The sequence below is a fragment of the Mesitornis unicolor genome, unplaced genomic scaffold (assembly GCF_000695765.1).
Source record: "Mesitornis unicolor isolate BGI_N332 unplaced genomic scaffold, ASM69576v1 scaffold29564, whole genome shotgun sequence".
Lineage (NCBI taxonomy): Eukaryota > Metazoa > Chordata > Aves > Mesitornithiformes > Mesitornithidae > Mesitornis > Mesitornis unicolor.
The window spans coordinates 36,884-55,457 of NW_010179955.1; the positions used below are offsets into that span (position 1 = coordinate 36,884).

The window sequence follows — 18,574 nt, forward strand, 5'->3', positions numbered from 1 at the left end:
AGTAAATGTTTGTATTCACTGTATATAAAATCAGTTTCTGGTTAAAAAAAGAGTGTTGAGTATCTCCCATGAAATACTTACCTTAAACTTAAAAATAAGTCAAATATTTGCAGTTTTACAGAGAGATTAAAATCACAGCTCTGTACAAATTCTACAGGCAGTATATATACAATATTCACTATGTGAATAAAAGTGCCCACTGCTACCTATTGATGGTAGTTCATCCCCAGAGGAGCAGGTAATGCATCATGCTATCATACTGTGAACAACTCTGAAAGAATATTTTACAGTATGTAGAGCTCAGCACTTTAGTATTGATCTTTCTTTCATATACACAGTAAAGAAATAAATCTTTCTTTCTAAAATTTTAAAGTCACGATTCCCATAATTTTTGTTGTAGTCGTGTGCTTGTCAGATGCAGAAAACTTGGCATTTCCATAGTCATAAATATCAATAACTTAATATTTCAGTACAGCGGCAAATAGTTCATTCAGAATCATTATTTAAATGTTCATGCCTGACATCTGTATCTTGATATAGTTTATAGAATAGTGTAGAAAGTTAATAGAGAAAACGTTTTCTGAAATTTGACATGTATTTCTCAGGACAACTGTAAAACATGCCAAGTCTGCACTTCTCAGTGTCTTTCTTGTTGTAAAAAAAGTAAGTTTTAACAAATATCTTTACATTATAGACATCACAGAGAGCTCATGAGTAAGCACCCTAAGAAGTCATACATGTGTTTTATGATTTCACAGAATTTAAGCCCTGACTCAAATGTCATTTGCAGCAGTTAAATTTTTTTCCCACTGAAGTCAGTGTAAATCTTTCAGGGAATCGATAACTAAGCGAGTCAATATTAATTATAATTTTATATTGTGGGGTTTTATTTTCATTCAAAACCATAGGTTTGAAGGGATCACAATTGTAAGAAGTGGTGGAACACATGGAAATGTTTCTGTTACCTGGGTTATAATCCGAAATAGCAGTGATCCCTCACCTGTGACTGCAGACCTCGTTCCGGAGACCGGGGAGATCAGTTTTGACCAAGGGCAGATGCTGGTAACGCTTCCCCTGGACATAGTTGATGATGATATTCCCGAAGAGGCAGAGCCCTATCTCCTGAAACTCTTAGCTCATACAATACAGGGAGGTGCAGAAGTCAGTGAGCCGTCTGAGGTAAGAATTTTAGAATTCTTTTGGAGAAAGTAACAACATCTATATGACCATATATACATATATATGACCATATACTAGGCATTTTTAATGCAGTAACATTAATTTTAGACTATTCCCAACATACATAGTGCTACATAAATGCTGTCTTGAGTGCCTGCTTGCTAAGAGAAGGCAGGAAATTTATTTTCACTTGCTCATTTGCTGTCTTAATGATTACTGAAATGTTTTACACAGAGTAACAGCTTCAAGAGGAGGGGTTGGTGATGAAGACTGTAACCTCTGAACTGTTAAATAAAGAGGGGCTAACATTGCTGACAGCTCTGTGATTCAAGTCCCTGCTTTGTCTTTCTCAAAAATGGTCGGAAAGAACATGGTGAATAAAATCAAATTTTTCGCAATCTGAAACGTTTTTAAATTATTCACTTTGGCCGCTGAACCAAAAGATCAGTTTTTCTGAGCTCATCCTGGCACATGGATGATGCGCAGTGGGAAAGCTGCCACCGTCAGTGTTATGCTGCTTGTGTACAAAGAATACTTTGGGGCTGTCAATCTGATTTCTTTCTTGAGTGCCAGTTCACTAAGGAGAAAAATGAACAGTGACAGTCAGGACGTGCTTTCGTGAAAGCACAAAAACCGTGGTGTATAGCGACTGCAGCAGAGAGTAAGCGGTGCTGTTTTCTGTTTTGCAGCTTCTGTTCTACGTTCAGGACAGTGATGATGTCTATGGCCTGATAAAATTTTCTCCTTTGGAGAATCAGAAGATTGAAAGCAACCCAACGGGACGCTTTTTATCCTTGAGTTTTGCAAGGGAGAGAGGAGCAGTTGGAGACGTGCAGTTGGTTTATACAGCGCTGTATATTCCAGCTGGAGCTCTGGATCCTGCGAGAGCGAAAGATGGCATTCTGAATATGTCTAGGAGAAACGTCCTCATGTTTCCAGAAGGAAAAACACAAGATACTTTAAATATACCAATAAGAAATGATGCGTTTCTTCAAAATGGTGCTCATTTCCTTGTACAGGTATTGCAGTTGTGTTTTGGGGTGGTTTTTCAGCCCATGTAATATTAAGGATATAATTTACTAGCGGTTCCTTCCCTTTTAATTTAATTAAAATGATCCTACCTTAAAAAAATAAAGTTATTATCTCTGTAGCTAAAAAACCTTTTATTTAGAGACGGCTTCCATAAATGTTCCCTAAAGAGCATTATTCCTAATAATTATTTACTAATTACACCATTTTTTAAAAATAGAGTGTTGTAACAGAATTCAGGTGTTAATCATGGAGTTTAATAATACGAGATCAATGTTGCAGAAGTTAATTGCTTTTTGAGGTATGTTTTTCTGTCTGCCCCTTGGCTTTCAATTTAACCAAATTAGAGTTCTTAAAATTAAATTATGGAAGCATGAAAACTTCTAGAAATTACAAGCAAGTAAACACAAATTTAAAGTGGTCAAACATATATTTCATGTATGCGTAAATTTAGCTGGAGACCTTGAGAAGTATTTTTTCCAGTTTTCCCCGTATATGCCATTTTTGGGGTTTTTCCTCTCTGTTTTGAATTTGTAAGAAGGACACTTCTGTCATTGCTTATTAAAATGGGCTGGAAAACTTCACTAAAAGTGTGTTTTTGACAGAAAACATGATTTTCAGCAAAACACATTTAAAGAAAGATTTTCCACTTTCATTTTTCACTGGAGAAAACCAATTTTGCTTACATTTTAGCAAGTTGTTGTTCAGATGTTCTGCTGTGGAAGATCCTGGGCATGGTAACCTGAAATTGTTACAATTATTTTCTCATCTGCCATAAAGACTACCCTGTAATTTCTCCTTCCTATGATCAACTGTTGCCACTCTGCTCACCTGGGATGATGAGCCCAGGTAGAGATCGTGATACGCAGATGAAGGGATGACTTGGCCCATCCAGTGCACAAATCACAGAGGCATTTCTTATTTCCTTTCAATCTTTTCATTTTAAGTCAGAGGTTTTTAGAGTTTCAAATGAAGAAAGTGATGTTAAATCCATAGATTTAAAACTTGCCAGGTTTTGTCTTTAACTGGCACGCTACTGAAGATGTTTTAATTACTTCTGGGACCTTGAAAATATTTCTTCCCTCCACCTCCTCCTCCACACATTCTCATAAAAAAAAGGGGAAAAAAAGTCCTTACAAAAATAATACTATTTTTTATGAGTATGCAGTTTTTGACATTCACAGTTAAATAGGGAATTGTGTTCTGGAGTGCTCGAATAGGTCAGTATGTTTAACATCTGCACGAGGTCTGAAAGATCTATAGAAGAATTGAAATCTCTAATTCCAAGCCCCTTTAAAATGCTACTTTGTACGTATCATTGCGGTGTGGACTATGGACAGGACACACATATGATAAGTTTTTCAGAATGCAGGCACTTTGCCCAGCTTTTCAAACTGCAAATTCCAGGGAGGCAGGGGGGGATGAATGTTCTGTGCTTTCTCCATGAACCATAAAAAATCTTTTTGTTTGAATAAACAAAATCGGAGGGGCTTTGCAGCACAGAAAATTCATTTAGAAACTCATAGAAAAGGAAGAAAAATACCCCTATTTATCACTATGACAATCCTTCTACATTGTGAATGAGCAATAATCTCAGTGAACATGTTTAGAATTAGAAGATTACAGAGTTTGTACTGGGTGCAATAAAGGATCCACTCAGGAATCAGGAGAGGAGGAGTGGAGGAGGAAATGAAGCTTAAACACAAACAGGGAATGGACGGAGGAACTGGAAAAGTGAGATTAACATTCTTCAGTGACATCTTCACTTAAATAACCTCTGCTGTAGTCTGAGGAGCAGTTTTTGTTATGGACAAGAAGGTTAACTAATTCAATAAACTACTCGTCATTATCATTCAATTCACAATACATTCATTTTTCCTCATGAACTGATTTGTTTGAAGAGAAAACACTGAAAGGAAAAAAAAAGAGTCTTGGTTCTTCATTAATTATTACTTTTATCTCAAAGTGATTATCCAGGATCAGAAGCACTTAACAAAGTGAATTGTTTCTGCTGTGCAGTATTTCAGAAACTTTACTGAGCTAACAACCACACAGTGGTCCACCTGCATGCTGTTAATTGCAGGATCAGGGCCCAATCCAAAAGAAAGCTTAGAAAACAAATGAAACACACAGTCCCACCATCTGTTCCTCAGGCTCTCAATAACTGGCTAGTGTGGTTAAGAATCAATTACCGAGTACAGTATTTGTAAAACAGTTCCATCTGTCATTTTTTTTTTTAAAAAGTCATTAATTTTTTTGTGTGTTACTCAAGCAGTGGTGGAACAAAGTATGATACAGCCCAAGCATTTTATATAGATTGTTTTTAAGAATTGAAGGATTTAAAAAATCATCAGGTGAAGTGGTGATTCATAATCACTATATGGATTTGAATAAAGCCACTTGCCCCTCCTCCAGTAAAACCTTACTGTATGGTGGCATCTGATCAAGCGGAAAACATCCTTCTGGGAGTTAAAAGGTGGTTGTCATTGGGGATTCATGCACCACTGAAATGTTTGCAGAGGTATATACAGATCAGCTATGGAAACATTTATTATAATGCTGGATGGAGACAGAATCGCATGATATAAATTGTATTTGAAAGAAATATTTAATCAGGCAAGTGCTGCTCTCCTTACTGTGTCAGTACTGCTGCTGGGTTTAGTGTGTGATACGTCCCATTCAAAGAAAGGGTAAACTTTTTTCTTAGTATCAATAACCCATCAGAAATACGGAAACACAAGAGGAGTTTTGATTCCGAATGTGATTCTAATGTATTAGTTATAAATAAACAAGTCCTTAAAGTTTTATGATAAAGGAAAGAAGGTTGGGTCATTCTTTGGCTTCATCAGAGGCTGTACATTATTATGGTCCAGTGACTTCAGTAGATTTCTATCAATTTATGTCACCCAAGATGTAGTTAGGACAATAGCCTGGGCCACTTGTCAAACCAGTGCTGTTATTCATAGCTTTAGTAATGAATCAGCCAATCTAGAAGGTTCATTCTGCTTCTGCATAAATTTAGTGGTGTACACAGACATGATTTGTCTGAGAGGTCCATCATTCTGCTGACAAAGTGCAACTTTGGTGTCCACTGCATTTCTTTGGCACGTCCACTCGTGCATTTTTCCAACAGCAGTGTTGGAGAAGTTTGTTCTGGACATGTTTTGCTCGCTGCACATGAAACTTACTCTGAAATGTCAGGGTTGTTTTGACTTAGTACTGAGGCTTCCTATTTCTCTTTTGTTTTTCTTACCTTCTCCTACAGCTGGAAAAAGTTGAACTGGTGAATAGGATTCCTCTAATTCCACCTGTGAGTCCTAGATTAGGTGAGATCCGAAATATTTCTCTGAGGATTACTCCAGAGATTGCAAATGGAGAAATAGGCTTTACTAGCAGTCTTCCAATTATTCTTTCTGAGCCAGAAGATTCCCCTGCTACAGTGGTAAGTAAACCTTTTTTATATGGTCCCTTACTATGGAAATTTATTTAGAGAAAGCAAAGTTTGCTATGTTTAGTGTAGACTTTGAAAGTTAATGTGAGGAAAATCCTTCTTCTAAGCTCTGCCTGATCCCAAATATTCCCTTGCTTTGCTTTTTTTTCTTAAAAAAAAAAAAAAAGTCAAAAAAGTGCTTGTAAAACTGTGGTCTGAAATAATGTGTTACTCATTATCAGAAAAAGTGAGGTTGATCTTTGCTTTCCCTGTAACCACCCAAAACCAGTCAGGTCTTGATGTTCGCACAGAACAAAAGATGCAGGCAGTTTTGGTCTCTCTCGCCAACTGCAAAGCTGATGATGTGAAGTAGGATCGATACCAGCCCCAGATTTCATAGAAATATCTGTGTATCCTACAGTTGACTGACGTTATATGTGAACACATTTTTTGGGCTCACTGGGCGTGTTTTCCAACAATTCTGCATTTTTAGGTTTCTGAGAACCCAAAGAAGAGTTTTCAAAGCATTGCCATCCATCTGAGGGCCTTAGTCCCCGCTGGAGAAACCTTTTTTAAATGTTGTTTTCATACATTTTAATTGTTTCCCAAGTTGTCTTCACTGAACCCTTCCCACAAATCCCGAATCAGATAACTTGTTTCTCATTCTCAGATTAAAACTGCAGATTTCCTTAAGCACAGTACCAGTTGCACTGTAGTATAATGACCAGAATAAAATTATGGTAGTTATATTTAAAACCTTAGTTGTGTCTTGAAGAGGTGAGCACTGATTATATCAGTCATACAAGGTGTTGTGTGTTTATGGTCGCTTAGGGATCTATCAAATTAATAATCTATTATCTCTGCTGCCTAAGTATGTAACTAAAAGATGGTTAAAAAGAATAAGGTTCAATATATATTTTCATTGATGGACCATCCTTTGATTTTGTATCATATGCATAGGTATGAGTGAAAACACCAAGCTGAACATTTTGAGACTTGTATTCAAGTATTAATTTACAAGGAGTTAATTGTTTTTGCATCAAGTTTTACAAGTCACAGCAGATTCCTGTGTTTCATAGGTTTCCATTGCACTGCATCGAGATGGGACTGATGGTCAAGCAACTGTGTTTTGGAGTTTGAAACCCTCAGGTCTTGATCAAAAGGCAGTAACTCATGATGATATAAGTCCCTTTAATGGCTCTGTTGTTTTCTTATCTGGACAAAGTGATACTGCAATCAACATTACTGTTAAAGCTGATGATGTACCTGAAATGAATGAAACTGTGTTACTAACCTTGGACAGGTACTGTACCCTAATCTCTATTCCTATGTGTCAGTTGTAATACTCAGTGTATGTGTAACAAATTAGCACAGTACTAATTAAGAAATACTACCTGTATTGTTTTGATAAGTGCCTGAAGGAGTATTAGGCCCTTGATTCAGACTGTGACTGCAGATCAATGTAAGAAACTGTGATGTATTTATTATCTAATGCCTCAATCTTGTTTATATTTTGACAAAAATAATGTATACTATTTAGAAAGTTCTTTCAGCTTTGATCTTTAGTTATAGCACTTAGTTATACATATTTTCAGAAGAGTAATATTTAGTGATATAATTGGAAGAACTGTAATGAAGAGTAGAAAGCAATACATTTCTGTCAGGAAAAGGTTTGCAGCTAGGGTGTTGTTTAAGAATTAGATCAACCGTTTAATTGTTTGATCTGTGCATTCAGTATTACTTGCTCTTGATAATTAGATACTTCCATCACTACCGCTGCCTTCCAAAACAGCCCGGTGTGACCATTACCATGGTCTTTGACTGCAGAGAGAGAAATGATAGTTTTGAGGCTCAGTGTTGCAGTCTCCCTTCAGCACATGATCAAGATTACAGGGTAATTAAGGCTGTAAGGAACCTCAGGAGATGCTATTATCCACATGTGAGCTCTACTCAGGATACTTACCTTAGTTCATATTCAGGAGTATATTCACTCTTTGATTTCCTAACTGGAGAATCTTGTCTATGTCTTCTGTCGTGCTTCCAGCAACTCAATGGTATATATAATTTAGAAATACAACCACTTCTGCTATCTCCTGTTAGTCCAAGGTACGTTTTTCCACTTTTTCTGGATACATACTAACAGGGGTCTGCCAGAAGCAATGTTCACATTGAACATTGCCACATACACAGTCCTTACCTGACACAGAAGTATTTTTGTCCAGTATAGGAAGTACAAACTAGCTCTTGTGAGCTTCAACACCACATACCCACAGTAATTACATACTAGCAAACTGGCAACCAGCTCCTCAAGCTGTTGCTGATCCTGTTTCAGAAAGTCTGTTTTTTGAACATTATTCTTTCACAAAGAACAAATGTTATTCCTCTCCAGGATTGGCCTGCGTCTGTAAAAGCTGGCTGGTGGAGATGCATCTAGTGCAGAATGAGTTCTTCCATTCCAACTTGGCTACTCGCCGCATTGAAAAGGCAGTCTTGTTCGAGACAAAAACAAGTGTAGACTATTGCAAGCAGTTCTGTGTTTTCCTGGTTCATCTCAAGGAATTCATTAGAGTCTTTGACATAAAGGAAAAAACTAACATGAGAAATGAAGATGGAAGTAGTGAAGAAGATGTGTAAGGTGGCTAAAAATGGGAAAGGAAGGGTAGGAAACAAATAAGTAGATAGAGGAAGTAGATAGTGTGAAAGGTTAACTTTTAGAGGTTTGAGAGCTCTGCAAGGGAGTGTAACTACAGCTTTCTGCCACTTACTCCAAGTAGTAACCCTAGGCTGTGGCTTGAAAATGATGCCTGAAGTGAGGGTTGAGTTGGCAGCTGAACAAACGTGACCACTCTTCCACTTCTACTACAAGCAGCAGGCTCCACTGGCCATGAAGCGGCTGGTAAAACGTGTGCCAGCGGTGAGCAGCTCTGCACGCTTGGCAAGGGCAGAGAATGAAGTCAGGAACAGGTGGTCTGGCCTGGAAAAAGAAGTAAACAAGGAAGAGATAAAATCAGAACTTTTCTCTAGACCTGGCGAGTGCTCCCCAAGGCTGCGAGGGAAATTTGGCAACTTCAGTGTTAGCAGAAGCCAAGAATGACATGACTGCGAAGATCATCCTTTCAGAGCTGGAGATGACTCTTCAGATCTGGGTGGAAGGATGCTGGCAGGGCTATGTGTGTAAGATTGTGGTATGGCCTTCTGCATCGTTTGTGTTTTCGGGATGAACAGAAGATTGCCGTTTCCAAGGCTGGCAGCCAGCACCTCGCAGCAGTGGTGAATTAGCCCGAAAACAAAGATGCACTGTGCTGTGGATGTGCCCGTACTGTTCTATAAATTGTGGCATAAGTCAATAGGAAAACAGAGCATGTAAGAACCTTAATGAAACTATAGATGGAGAGATATGTTCATAAGCTTTCTATTTGTTGCAATTAGTAATAGCATGGATAAAATAACAAAAATAATTAGTTCTAACATGGATGTATTATTTACAACTCAGTGGTGTTGTTAAGGCAGTTTACATTTTAAATGAGCTTTAATTGCATCCATAACTATAAAAGGAACATTCCAAGCCATTGAAAGAAGTATTTGTTTTCCTTGGTCTATTACCTCTGTCCATGGGCTGTAGATATTAAAAATAACTCTGAATTATGTCCATAACATGGAGACCAATGTATATAATGAAGAATATGCATCCAAAGATGAGAGATGAGTATTAAAGAAGCAAGACAAGCCCCTGCCTGCTGAAGCTTCTTCATAATTTCTTTCTTTAGGAGCTGCTTCAGGTTGAATGCCTGCTCATATCCGAATAGGCCTGAATTGAGACCAAGCATAAGTAGACCCAAATGTCTGTAGTGAAATCAATATCAGAAAGAAAAGGTCTTGATCTTCTAGATGAGTGCCAGTAGAACTGGCCACGGGAATTGTGTATATTCTTTGTGAAAGTGTATATACTTACTAGGGCTGTTCATTTTACCTGGTAAGAACAAACAGAAATCAGGTTTTTAAAAAAGTCTGATTGTTTTTACCATCTGGACATGTTCTCCTCCTGCAGTCGCCATCCCCTTGGTGAGGTGCAGATGCACAGCAGTCAATTTGGCAGCTGGCACAAGCAGAGGGCCCAGACATCCAGGGCATGAGGGCCGTGTTTGTGTCTTAAATGAGTGGTGGTGAGAATGAGAACTTGCAAACTTCGGGTTCTGCGAACAGCAATGTACCGATAAATGGATTTTAATTTGTGAAAGTGATAATCTATGAGCAGATGACTGTTTAAATAGTCCTTATGCTCAGATTTTTTGAGTCATGACTCATTTAATTTAGGGTGCCAGAACAGATTCACGTACTTATGTTACGACCTCAGTCTCATTTACTACATGTAATAAAGCAAAACTGAAGCAATGTAACGTGGAGATTTTTGTAGTTCTAGTGATATTTGTGTTGAGATGCAAATTTCCACAAGCAGAAATTCTGTCTTGAGTTGATTTAGAAAACAGCTCTTTAAAAATTTGCAAATGCAAAATGTAGGTTTGACTATTTCATTATGAAATGTCTGGTAGTTTTTTAACACTTTTGTGTTTAAGAGATTACTTCGTGTCAGAAAGTTAACCCATAGAAGGCCCACTGAAAGCACTGCCTATGGTCCTTAATTTTTATAAGTTGTGGGTTCTGGTATGCACAAAAACACTAATATACTGTTTAATGCAGCTGGGGTTTTCTTCTGACCTGGTGATTTCCTGTGTCTAGTGTCTGTTTCAAAACCACGTCTATCTGTCTTACTTAAGCAATCTTTCTGTTAAATAGTATGTGTGATGCTGTAGGAATTACCTCTTTCAGTGTAAATCATTGGCCTTTTCTTCAAGGGTTTTGATCAGACTTTGCTTTGATGGGGACAAAGTTACTTGAAAATAGTAGTGGAATGTTGAAAAGAATGCTACTGGACACCTACTGCTCGCTTTTATTAATTTTTAAAATAATAAATCCATATATTTTCTGCTATGAGTAACAAAAATTAAAATAGCCTCCAAAATCAAATAATTTGTGGATTAAACCTGGAGTGAAGGTGTTTCCTCTGATGAGAAGCACTGTGGAATTTATAATGTGGTAAATGCTATTTTAATGCTGTTCTTCAAAGCTGGGTCCTGCCACTGATTAAGTCGGCAGATAATCCTGAAAAGAAGTTGAAGGGGTGAACACTGACAACAAATCTAGGAAGCAAATTGAGGAGCATTCCACAGACAACCTGAATTTTATAATAACATTTTATTTTATTTTATTTGCAGTGATATTTAGTTCATAATAACATTGAAGTTACTGTGTTGGTTTAAACTCAGTCAAAAAATCTTTCTGTTATTTTGTAGCACTATGTGTTTTAAAAAGTGCAGAAACATTTTGAAGCTTCTGTTATTTTTCCTAATAAGTCTGTAGTTCTTGCTAGGTAATAATTAAGGTTTATTTTAAAGAAAGAATTTCCCTAATGTTGGGTTAACTCACATGAGTTTTGTGATGTGGGAAATGGTTTTTTTGGAGTGTTTCATCACAGAAAACACAATTACACAGTTTGAGATTGCGTTTCTTAGGTTAGCGGCATAAACATTCTAATCTGTGATTATGTCTAATCATGTCTATAGACAGTTAAGGTGAGGAAACAAAATGGCAATTGGCTTTCCCAGTGTGAGAAATCTCCATACTCCTTGACAAGCACTCTCTGCAGTAGCTGGAGGTCCTCGGTATGGCTAAATGCACGAGGAACTGTTTAACTTTTATCATTTCTTCTGAATATTCTTTCCCAGGCAAACTAAGCCATGAGTTTTAGAAGGTCTGAATAGCTGCTTTTGTTCTGTTTCCACACTGTGGAAGTGCCTAAAGAGATGGTTTCACATACCATGAAGAGTGAAACAGGACTAAACTGATCCTGTTGTGGTTCGGATGTCTTTACTCTGTGACAAAAGGACATGGACAGCGTGTTGTTCTTGAATGTTGTCAGAACATGCAGCCAGAGCTGATGGCTTGAGGCCTGGGGCTCTGTGGTATTGTAGAGCCAGAAGTCCAGCCTGGTAATGAGACTGGTTGGGCAGGGGTCCATCCCACAGCCCCCAGTGAGGGGGAACAGCAGCCTGGAGCAGGTAGCTGTGAGCAACCTAGAGTCCAGGGCGTCAGGCAAGGGCATGGCCATGAGGCAGGTCAAGCCAAGAACACGACTCAGGTTTGGGCTGGATAACAGTCACGGGGGTGAGCACAGCCCAGCGATTGCCAGGCAGATCCACAGCGAGGACACAGGTCCAAGGTCAAGCCAGGAAGTCAGATGAAGTGCCCTGGGCTGTTATGGGAATTTATATGTGTGTACCTTGGAGCGCAGACACGAGGGGTCCTGTGTGTGCACTGTTTGTTGCTCATGTAGCAGCAGCTCAGAGTTGGAAGCCTAAACCTGGACGCTTCTATCCCATTTTTGGACAGACTATTTTATTCATTTTTAGAATAGCAGCCAGCATTTACTATGTCAGCAGTGAACAGCAATCTGGCCACTCATACAGAGAAAACAGGGTCAGAACAACCAATAAATAAATGAATAAGCAATCCTACTGCTGAATATGAGACTTGGGAGGAGAAACCTCCAGAAGAATGGTTTCTTTAGCAGTGGATGAGTTGAATCTGACTGAATCTGACTGATTGAACCTGTGAGTTCTCTAGGTTCCAGTCTGACTTATGTCGTGACTGTTTAATAAAGTATTGCCAGTCTTCTCAGTCCTTTGAAAGAACACCTGGAGATGATGCTCAGGCTGCACACCACATGGTACCTCATAGTACCATCTGACTCTTTCATTTCTGCTACCCTCAGCATTTCTGTAGTGCTGCCATTGCACATTACAGCATAATATTGGATTCCAGCACTACTCCTCACTTCATCTTAACAGGCATTTTTGTCTGAGATGTGTCTGGGCTCATGCGGTGTAACTTCATGAAGATGAAAGAGATTTTACTTCTGACATAACCTTTCACTTTCTGATGAATTACTATGGTGTAACTACTTAATCTTATACATACACATTAAGGACTCAGTTGACATAATGCTTCATTTATATTCTCTGTTGTGAATTATATTACCAACTGCTTAGTGATATAATTAAATTTTAGCATTAGCAACCCTGGAATTTTCTCCTTGATCTTTTCAATTGTATTAATACTAAGATGGTTTTGGAAGACTTCTGCATATGTTTCTGAAGGAAGGCAGAATGTCTCAATATATAGTATATAAAATCCACCCTCATGGGAAATCAGTGAGAAATTTCTATTAACGCAGATCTCTTAGTTGAAAGAATGTATCTGCAAGCGTATTTGCTTTCTTTTCTCAAACTTTTGAGTCTGCTCTTTATTGAATTATGGAACTGAGTTCTTTGTGAGATTAGTGAAGTCAGAATTTCACTTTGTAATAGCTGTGGTAATCCATTTATGGTATTCCGATAGAAGAGACAGGTTTTTTATTAAAATATATTTATTTTAGATTAAGAAAGTCAACATGCATGATTGTCATTACAGAATAATACTGCCCTTTCATCTGGACTGATGTGGTAGTCATTATAAGTGCTTGGCTTGAACGGAACGAATTAAGAGATTAGAGAATACTCTTATTTTCTTATTTTTGTATTTTTTCTTTGTTGTATTTTTATATTGGTATTTTACTTAGGTTATCTGATTAACTGAAAAATTGTCAAAACTAAAACTTGATGTGATTTTGCGCAAAAACCAGTTTTTGATATGTACTTGTTATAACTCTCACTATGCTTATCTGGTTTTATTATTGCTTTGGCAGATTGAAGAAATAGCATATCATAGAGGCATGTAGATTTACTTTTTTTTAAATGAAGGGCTATTTATAAATGTGGGCTGCTGGTGCAGTTGTGAGCAGGCACAGAGGTTGGCAGTAATCGAGCTCTTAGAGCAGGGCCTGGTAGGGTACACCACAATTGGGTCTTGAGATGCTGAATTGGTCATGGGGTCATTTCCTATGTGGGAAATGCCCCCTTGTTAGCATTTGTCAACAGAAAAATGCCAGGCAAGTCGGGTTCCCATAAAATGAACATTATAAGCTTTTGAGAAGGAAAAAAGACCTTGGTGGTGGTGGTCGTAGTGGTGTTATATTGCTGTTGTTATTATTATTGTTGTTGTTGTTATTATTATTACTACTACTATGATGATGACAACAACAACAACAACAACTACTACTACTGCTACTACTATTGTTGTTGTTGTTGTTTTTGTTGTTGTTATTGTTTTTGTTGCTGTTATTGTTGTTGTTGTTGTTATTGTTGTTGTTGTTGTTGTTGTTGTTATAGATTAGTACTATTGAAATTCTAGCAAGTGGCACTTCCATTCCTTCCCCCATGCCCTTTCTTTCTTTCTTTCTCTGCTGACAGGGTAGAGACAGAAAGGTTTGTCGTGTACTTTGGGTAAGTACAGTGAAATGTGGTTTTTCTTCAGTGAATCAATTCTTTGTTTTACGGGTGGTTGTTTGGACAGGATCTATCTTTGTCATTTCTTTTCCTCTTAGGAATCACATCTTCTGCACCTCTTGCAGCAATGCATGCGTGCACTTTGGTGTTTCCTTTGATGGCATGAGGTTCTGGCTTGAAGGCGTTTCTTTAGGATCTCTGAATGATGCAAGTTATTAATCCATAGCTCAGTGTTTGATGTTTAAGCATTTGATGCAATAATGGATCATTTGTTATAAACTGCCACAAGTAAAATTTGCCCTAGCTAAATGATGAACTGACTAGGATTATAAAGAAGTTTTCTGTGGTCAGAGAGGAATGTTGGTCTTGTTTTTGAATACACAGTTTATGCTAACACAAGTTACTGTGTCTGCTGATACATTTTTTAATGTGCAATAAACATAATATGTTACTCTATCAAATAGGTATTTCCTGTTCTACATCTTGTGTCCTGCCTGTAGACTTTGCTAGAAAATGCATAGATGGCTATTTATTATTTTATGTGTGGGTGTTCCAGTTATTTATAGAGTGTTTTTTGAAACAGCTCTGGAACTGGTTTCAAATACTGGATATAATAGATCACATTTATTTCTACGTGAAATAGTGCTTGATGAAGTCTGGGTTGTAGTACTGTGAAACCATAAAAATATTTACAAGATTTAATTGAAGTTTTTTCCCAGGAAACATGGAAGGTTCATAGGAATCTAAATCTATAAAACACCACGTAATAAGCCATCTCCAAATGATCAGTCTGAAGGTGCATTCTTGATGCATCAGTAATAGTTTTTTATCACATTTTTAATGTCATGAACTTGTAAGAGTGTCATTGAAAATTACCTCATCTGGGGAATTGAATGCAAGAATTGTGCAAGGTTTCCTTCTCTCATCAGATATGTCCCATCTGCATCACTAAGACAGAGCAGGAGTAGCCCAGGGAGACAAATCCTCCACCCAGAGCAGCACTGTTTGATCTCACCTGCACCGTTCACCGTTTGCTTTTAGGCAGCAGGTTTGGGAGTAAGGGAGGAGAATGGGAATGCGTCTGAGCTACTCAGAGGAGATCCAAGACTTAGTAAAGTCAGGCTAGGGTTGGACAGGAAGTGTCCACATCTTTAAAAGGCAGGTTAATGCACAGGTGGGGATGAAATGCATGATATTGAGGGGCAAATCTCCTCATACTTGTAAACTTCGGAGAAGAGGTTATGAATGCGTGGTTGTCGAGGTATTCTCTATTTCTTTAAGTGATTTTGGATTATCCTTTACGTTTTGATCCAAATACAAAGTGACACTAAATCTAATTCTGACTCTTTACTTGCACAATTCTATTTCTTTTCCTCGGTTGTGTGCATGTGTGACTAAAAAAAACCCAGAATCACCAACCGGCGATTTTTAGTGCCACACTTTCTAAGTAGGCTTCTTTTGAACAGGTTTTTTTTAACCTCTCTAAATGCACGTACTCAGTGTGCTGTGTCTGTTGCTTTCTGTTACCTTTTTCTTTGCACTATCACAAATAAGTTGTTTAGCTTAACATTTTTCTGGACTTTTAAAAACTTGCTGTCTATCTCTGGTTGTTGTTAGAAGTCGTTGTTTTACTGGCAGTGTTTCTGATTTAACATCTGATTCGATTTTTTGGAAGACATCGCAATATCCAAGAGCCAGATTTGGCCATACTGAGAAGAACAAACAAAGAAAAAAACAAACCTAATCAGAGAACAAAGTTACTTCAGAAGCAAAGGGTTTTTAACAAATGGGTAAAACATACTGCTGTGTCTTTCCTAATGTATTTTATTCCTTGCAGGTAACGGTTTGTTTTCATAATTTATTCATAAAATTCTTCAGTATTCTGATGTCCCTCACACGGGTGTGGATTTACACATCAGACAGAATTGTCACTCAAAAAAACCTCTTGCCTTCCTTTCTCAGGGTCAGTGTGGAAAATCAAATACTGAAATACGGGTTTACTACTCGTGAGATTATTATTTTGGAAAATGATGATCCTGGAGGGGTGTTTGAATTTTCTCCCTCTTCCAGAGGCCCCTACAGTATCAAGGTAGCTACCTCAGCAAATTCTCTTAATCATTATGGACAACTTATTTAAAGCAGAGTGCGAGAAGAAAGCTTAATTTTTGTTTTTACAGGAAGGGGAGTCTGTTGAGCTGCAGATTGCTCGCAGCAGAGGAAGTCTTCTCAGGCAGTTTCTACGCTACACTGTAGAGCCGAGGGACAATAATGAGTTTTATGGAAGCACGGGGATTCTAGAGTTTAAGACTGGTGAAAGAGAGATCATAATTACTCTTCTGACAAGGATGGATGGCATTCCAGAGGTAAAAATTTAATATTTTTCTTTCTTCATATTGTGTTCACAAGCATATTAGTTTGTAATTTACTAAAATATAGGCAGAGGTATATGAACAGAACTAGTGTGTAATGGCTGTTCTTCAGAATGTCTTCCCAAACCAGGGATGCCTGGAATAACAGGTGATGTCTTGAGGTTTAATAATCCTCAGTGGGTTTTTCCTGTGAGTTGAAACTCTCACACTTTGAATTCATGTGAGTTTTTAACAACCATTGCATTCTGCAGTACAGAGTGCTGTTTAATTGAACTCTGTGTGAAGAACCACTTCCTTTTAGTTTAGTTATGGTGGCTTTTTTTCTGGTAATGATCTGTTTGCTTCACCCAGTGCTCCCCATTCTAGACTGATATTAGCCTTATAGATATATAGATAAAACACTTGGTTTAATGTTTCTTGAAGCACTAACTGGGAGCTTTTTTCAATAAATATATGAAGTACAGAGTCCTGTTAGATTAATAAAGCAAGCAGATAATAAAGCTGTTCTTTCGTAATTAGTGTGCTGTCAGTGGTTTTGAAGTCTTTGCTTTCCCTGTTAAAAAGCCAGGAAAGTCAATTAATCTTATGGAAAAGAAAACTTACCTTTCAGGGAGCATTACAGATGTATTTGTGCTAGTGAATTGATGTGATTTTAAGTTCACAAACTAAATCATTGCCTATAATAATAATAGAATTTTGGATAAAATGGTCCTATCAGACATAGAAATTTCTAATTATTTCTTTGTTCTGATGGCAATATACAAACACACTCTACATGTTGAAAGTGTGTGTGATTTGTTTAAATGTGCATCTCTTTCTGCTTGGCTGAGGACTGTGTATGTTTCCCCACTCATTTTGGATGTGAATACTGAATATGTGTTTTTATTCTGACTGAGTTTCCCTCTTCTAGCTGGATGAGGTGTACTCTGTGGTACTCAGTGGCTACAGTGAGATGCCAGGCAAGCTGGGGAATGCCACAAGGGTCGATATAACCATTTTGAAGAATGATGATCCGCATGGTGTCATTCAGTTTCTACCTGATGAACTGTCAGTAACAATAAAGGAAAGTAAAGGAGAAAGCATCTATGCCGGTAATTCTCTTTTTGTTAAAGTTACTGCTTTATCTGCTCTCTGACTCTGCAAGGATGCTTTTCCCCATTTCACCCTTTTAGGTCAGTGTCCGACTCCACTCAGGAGTTTGCAGGGTCATACAGTGGCAGCAAGATGAGCAGTGGAGGCTGAAGGGGAGAAGGTTGGGCCTGGAAACCCAGAGGGATCAGTCCAGTAAAAGAATGGGTAGACAGGATGCCAGACAGGAGGGATGGAGTGTTGGTGTGTGTGCAGACTGCAGCCTGGAGGTACCAGCTCTTTGTGTAGGGTGCTGTGTGAGACCAGAGCTACTGCAGATCTTCACATGGGTGCCTTCAGTTTGTCTATCTCTGTTCAATTATCAAATACATTTACAGGCAAAAAAATAACAAATTTGAGCAAGTTTGAACTGCTTTAATGGCTTATCTTTGTGTGTCCTTTCATGCAGCATATTCACCTATTGTTAGTTTTGCAAAAGTGAATTTGCTTATTATTTCCTTTCCTTCTTCTTTGCTTCAGCTTTGCTGAGTTTTTTCTTTCTGACTTGTGTTGTTCTAAAAGTGTGCACTGACTTTGTATGTTTGTATTTTTTAGCTGCTTACAGAGTTGTAAGAGGTCAAGGAAACTATGGCAATGTTAGTGTGTCATGGTCTGTTGATCCAGCATGTACCAGTGACATCTATCCAGAAGAAGGGACTGTTTTCTTTGATCATCTGGAGTTTTCAAAAAATATCACCATTTACTCATTGCCAGATGAGGTAAATATTTTTGTGGTGTTTTTGTGTGAATATATGTGACAAAGAGTAAGTGCTAAAACATTAAAATTTGAGGAGAAAGAAGGAATGTCTGGTTTTTTAAAGTCTGATAAGTATTTGTAAGACAAATCAAAATACTTGGGTCAAACAGATTACTTCAACAAATCATAAAAGAATCTGAGAAGCTGTACATACCTATAAACAAAAAAGGTCAGAAGCTGACTGAAATGAAATGGGGCTAAATTATAGAAAAGTTCATTTGAATAAAAGTCTTTTTTTGAC

General features: G+C 37.8%; 1 protein-coding gene across 1 annotated transcript in view; it reads left to right on the forward strand.

Moving 5' to 3' along the window:
• The window catches only part of GPR98 (G protein-coupled receptor 98), a gene marked incomplete at its 3' end in the record, with an annotated part of 94,021 nt that overhangs the window by 22,464 nt on the left and 52,983 nt on the right, over window positions 1–18,574 (forward strand). Inside the window, exons 8-15 of the mRNA XM_010182956.1 lie at window positions 909–1,179; window positions 1,869–2,198; window positions 5,474–5,650; window positions 6,718–6,941; window positions 16,042–16,168; window positions 16,257–16,442; window positions 17,359–17,539; window positions 18,132–18,295. Of these exons, the coding sequence (XP_010181258.1) occupies window positions 909–1,179; window positions 1,869–2,198; window positions 5,474–5,650; window positions 6,718–6,941; window positions 16,042–16,168; window positions 16,257–16,442; window positions 17,359–17,539; window positions 18,132–18,295 (1,660 nt within the window). The remainder of the gene's footprint in view (window positions 1–908; window positions 1,180–1,868; window positions 2,199–5,473; window positions 5,651–6,717; window positions 6,942–16,041; window positions 16,169–16,256; window positions 16,443–17,358; window positions 17,540–18,131; window positions 18,296–18,574) is intronic.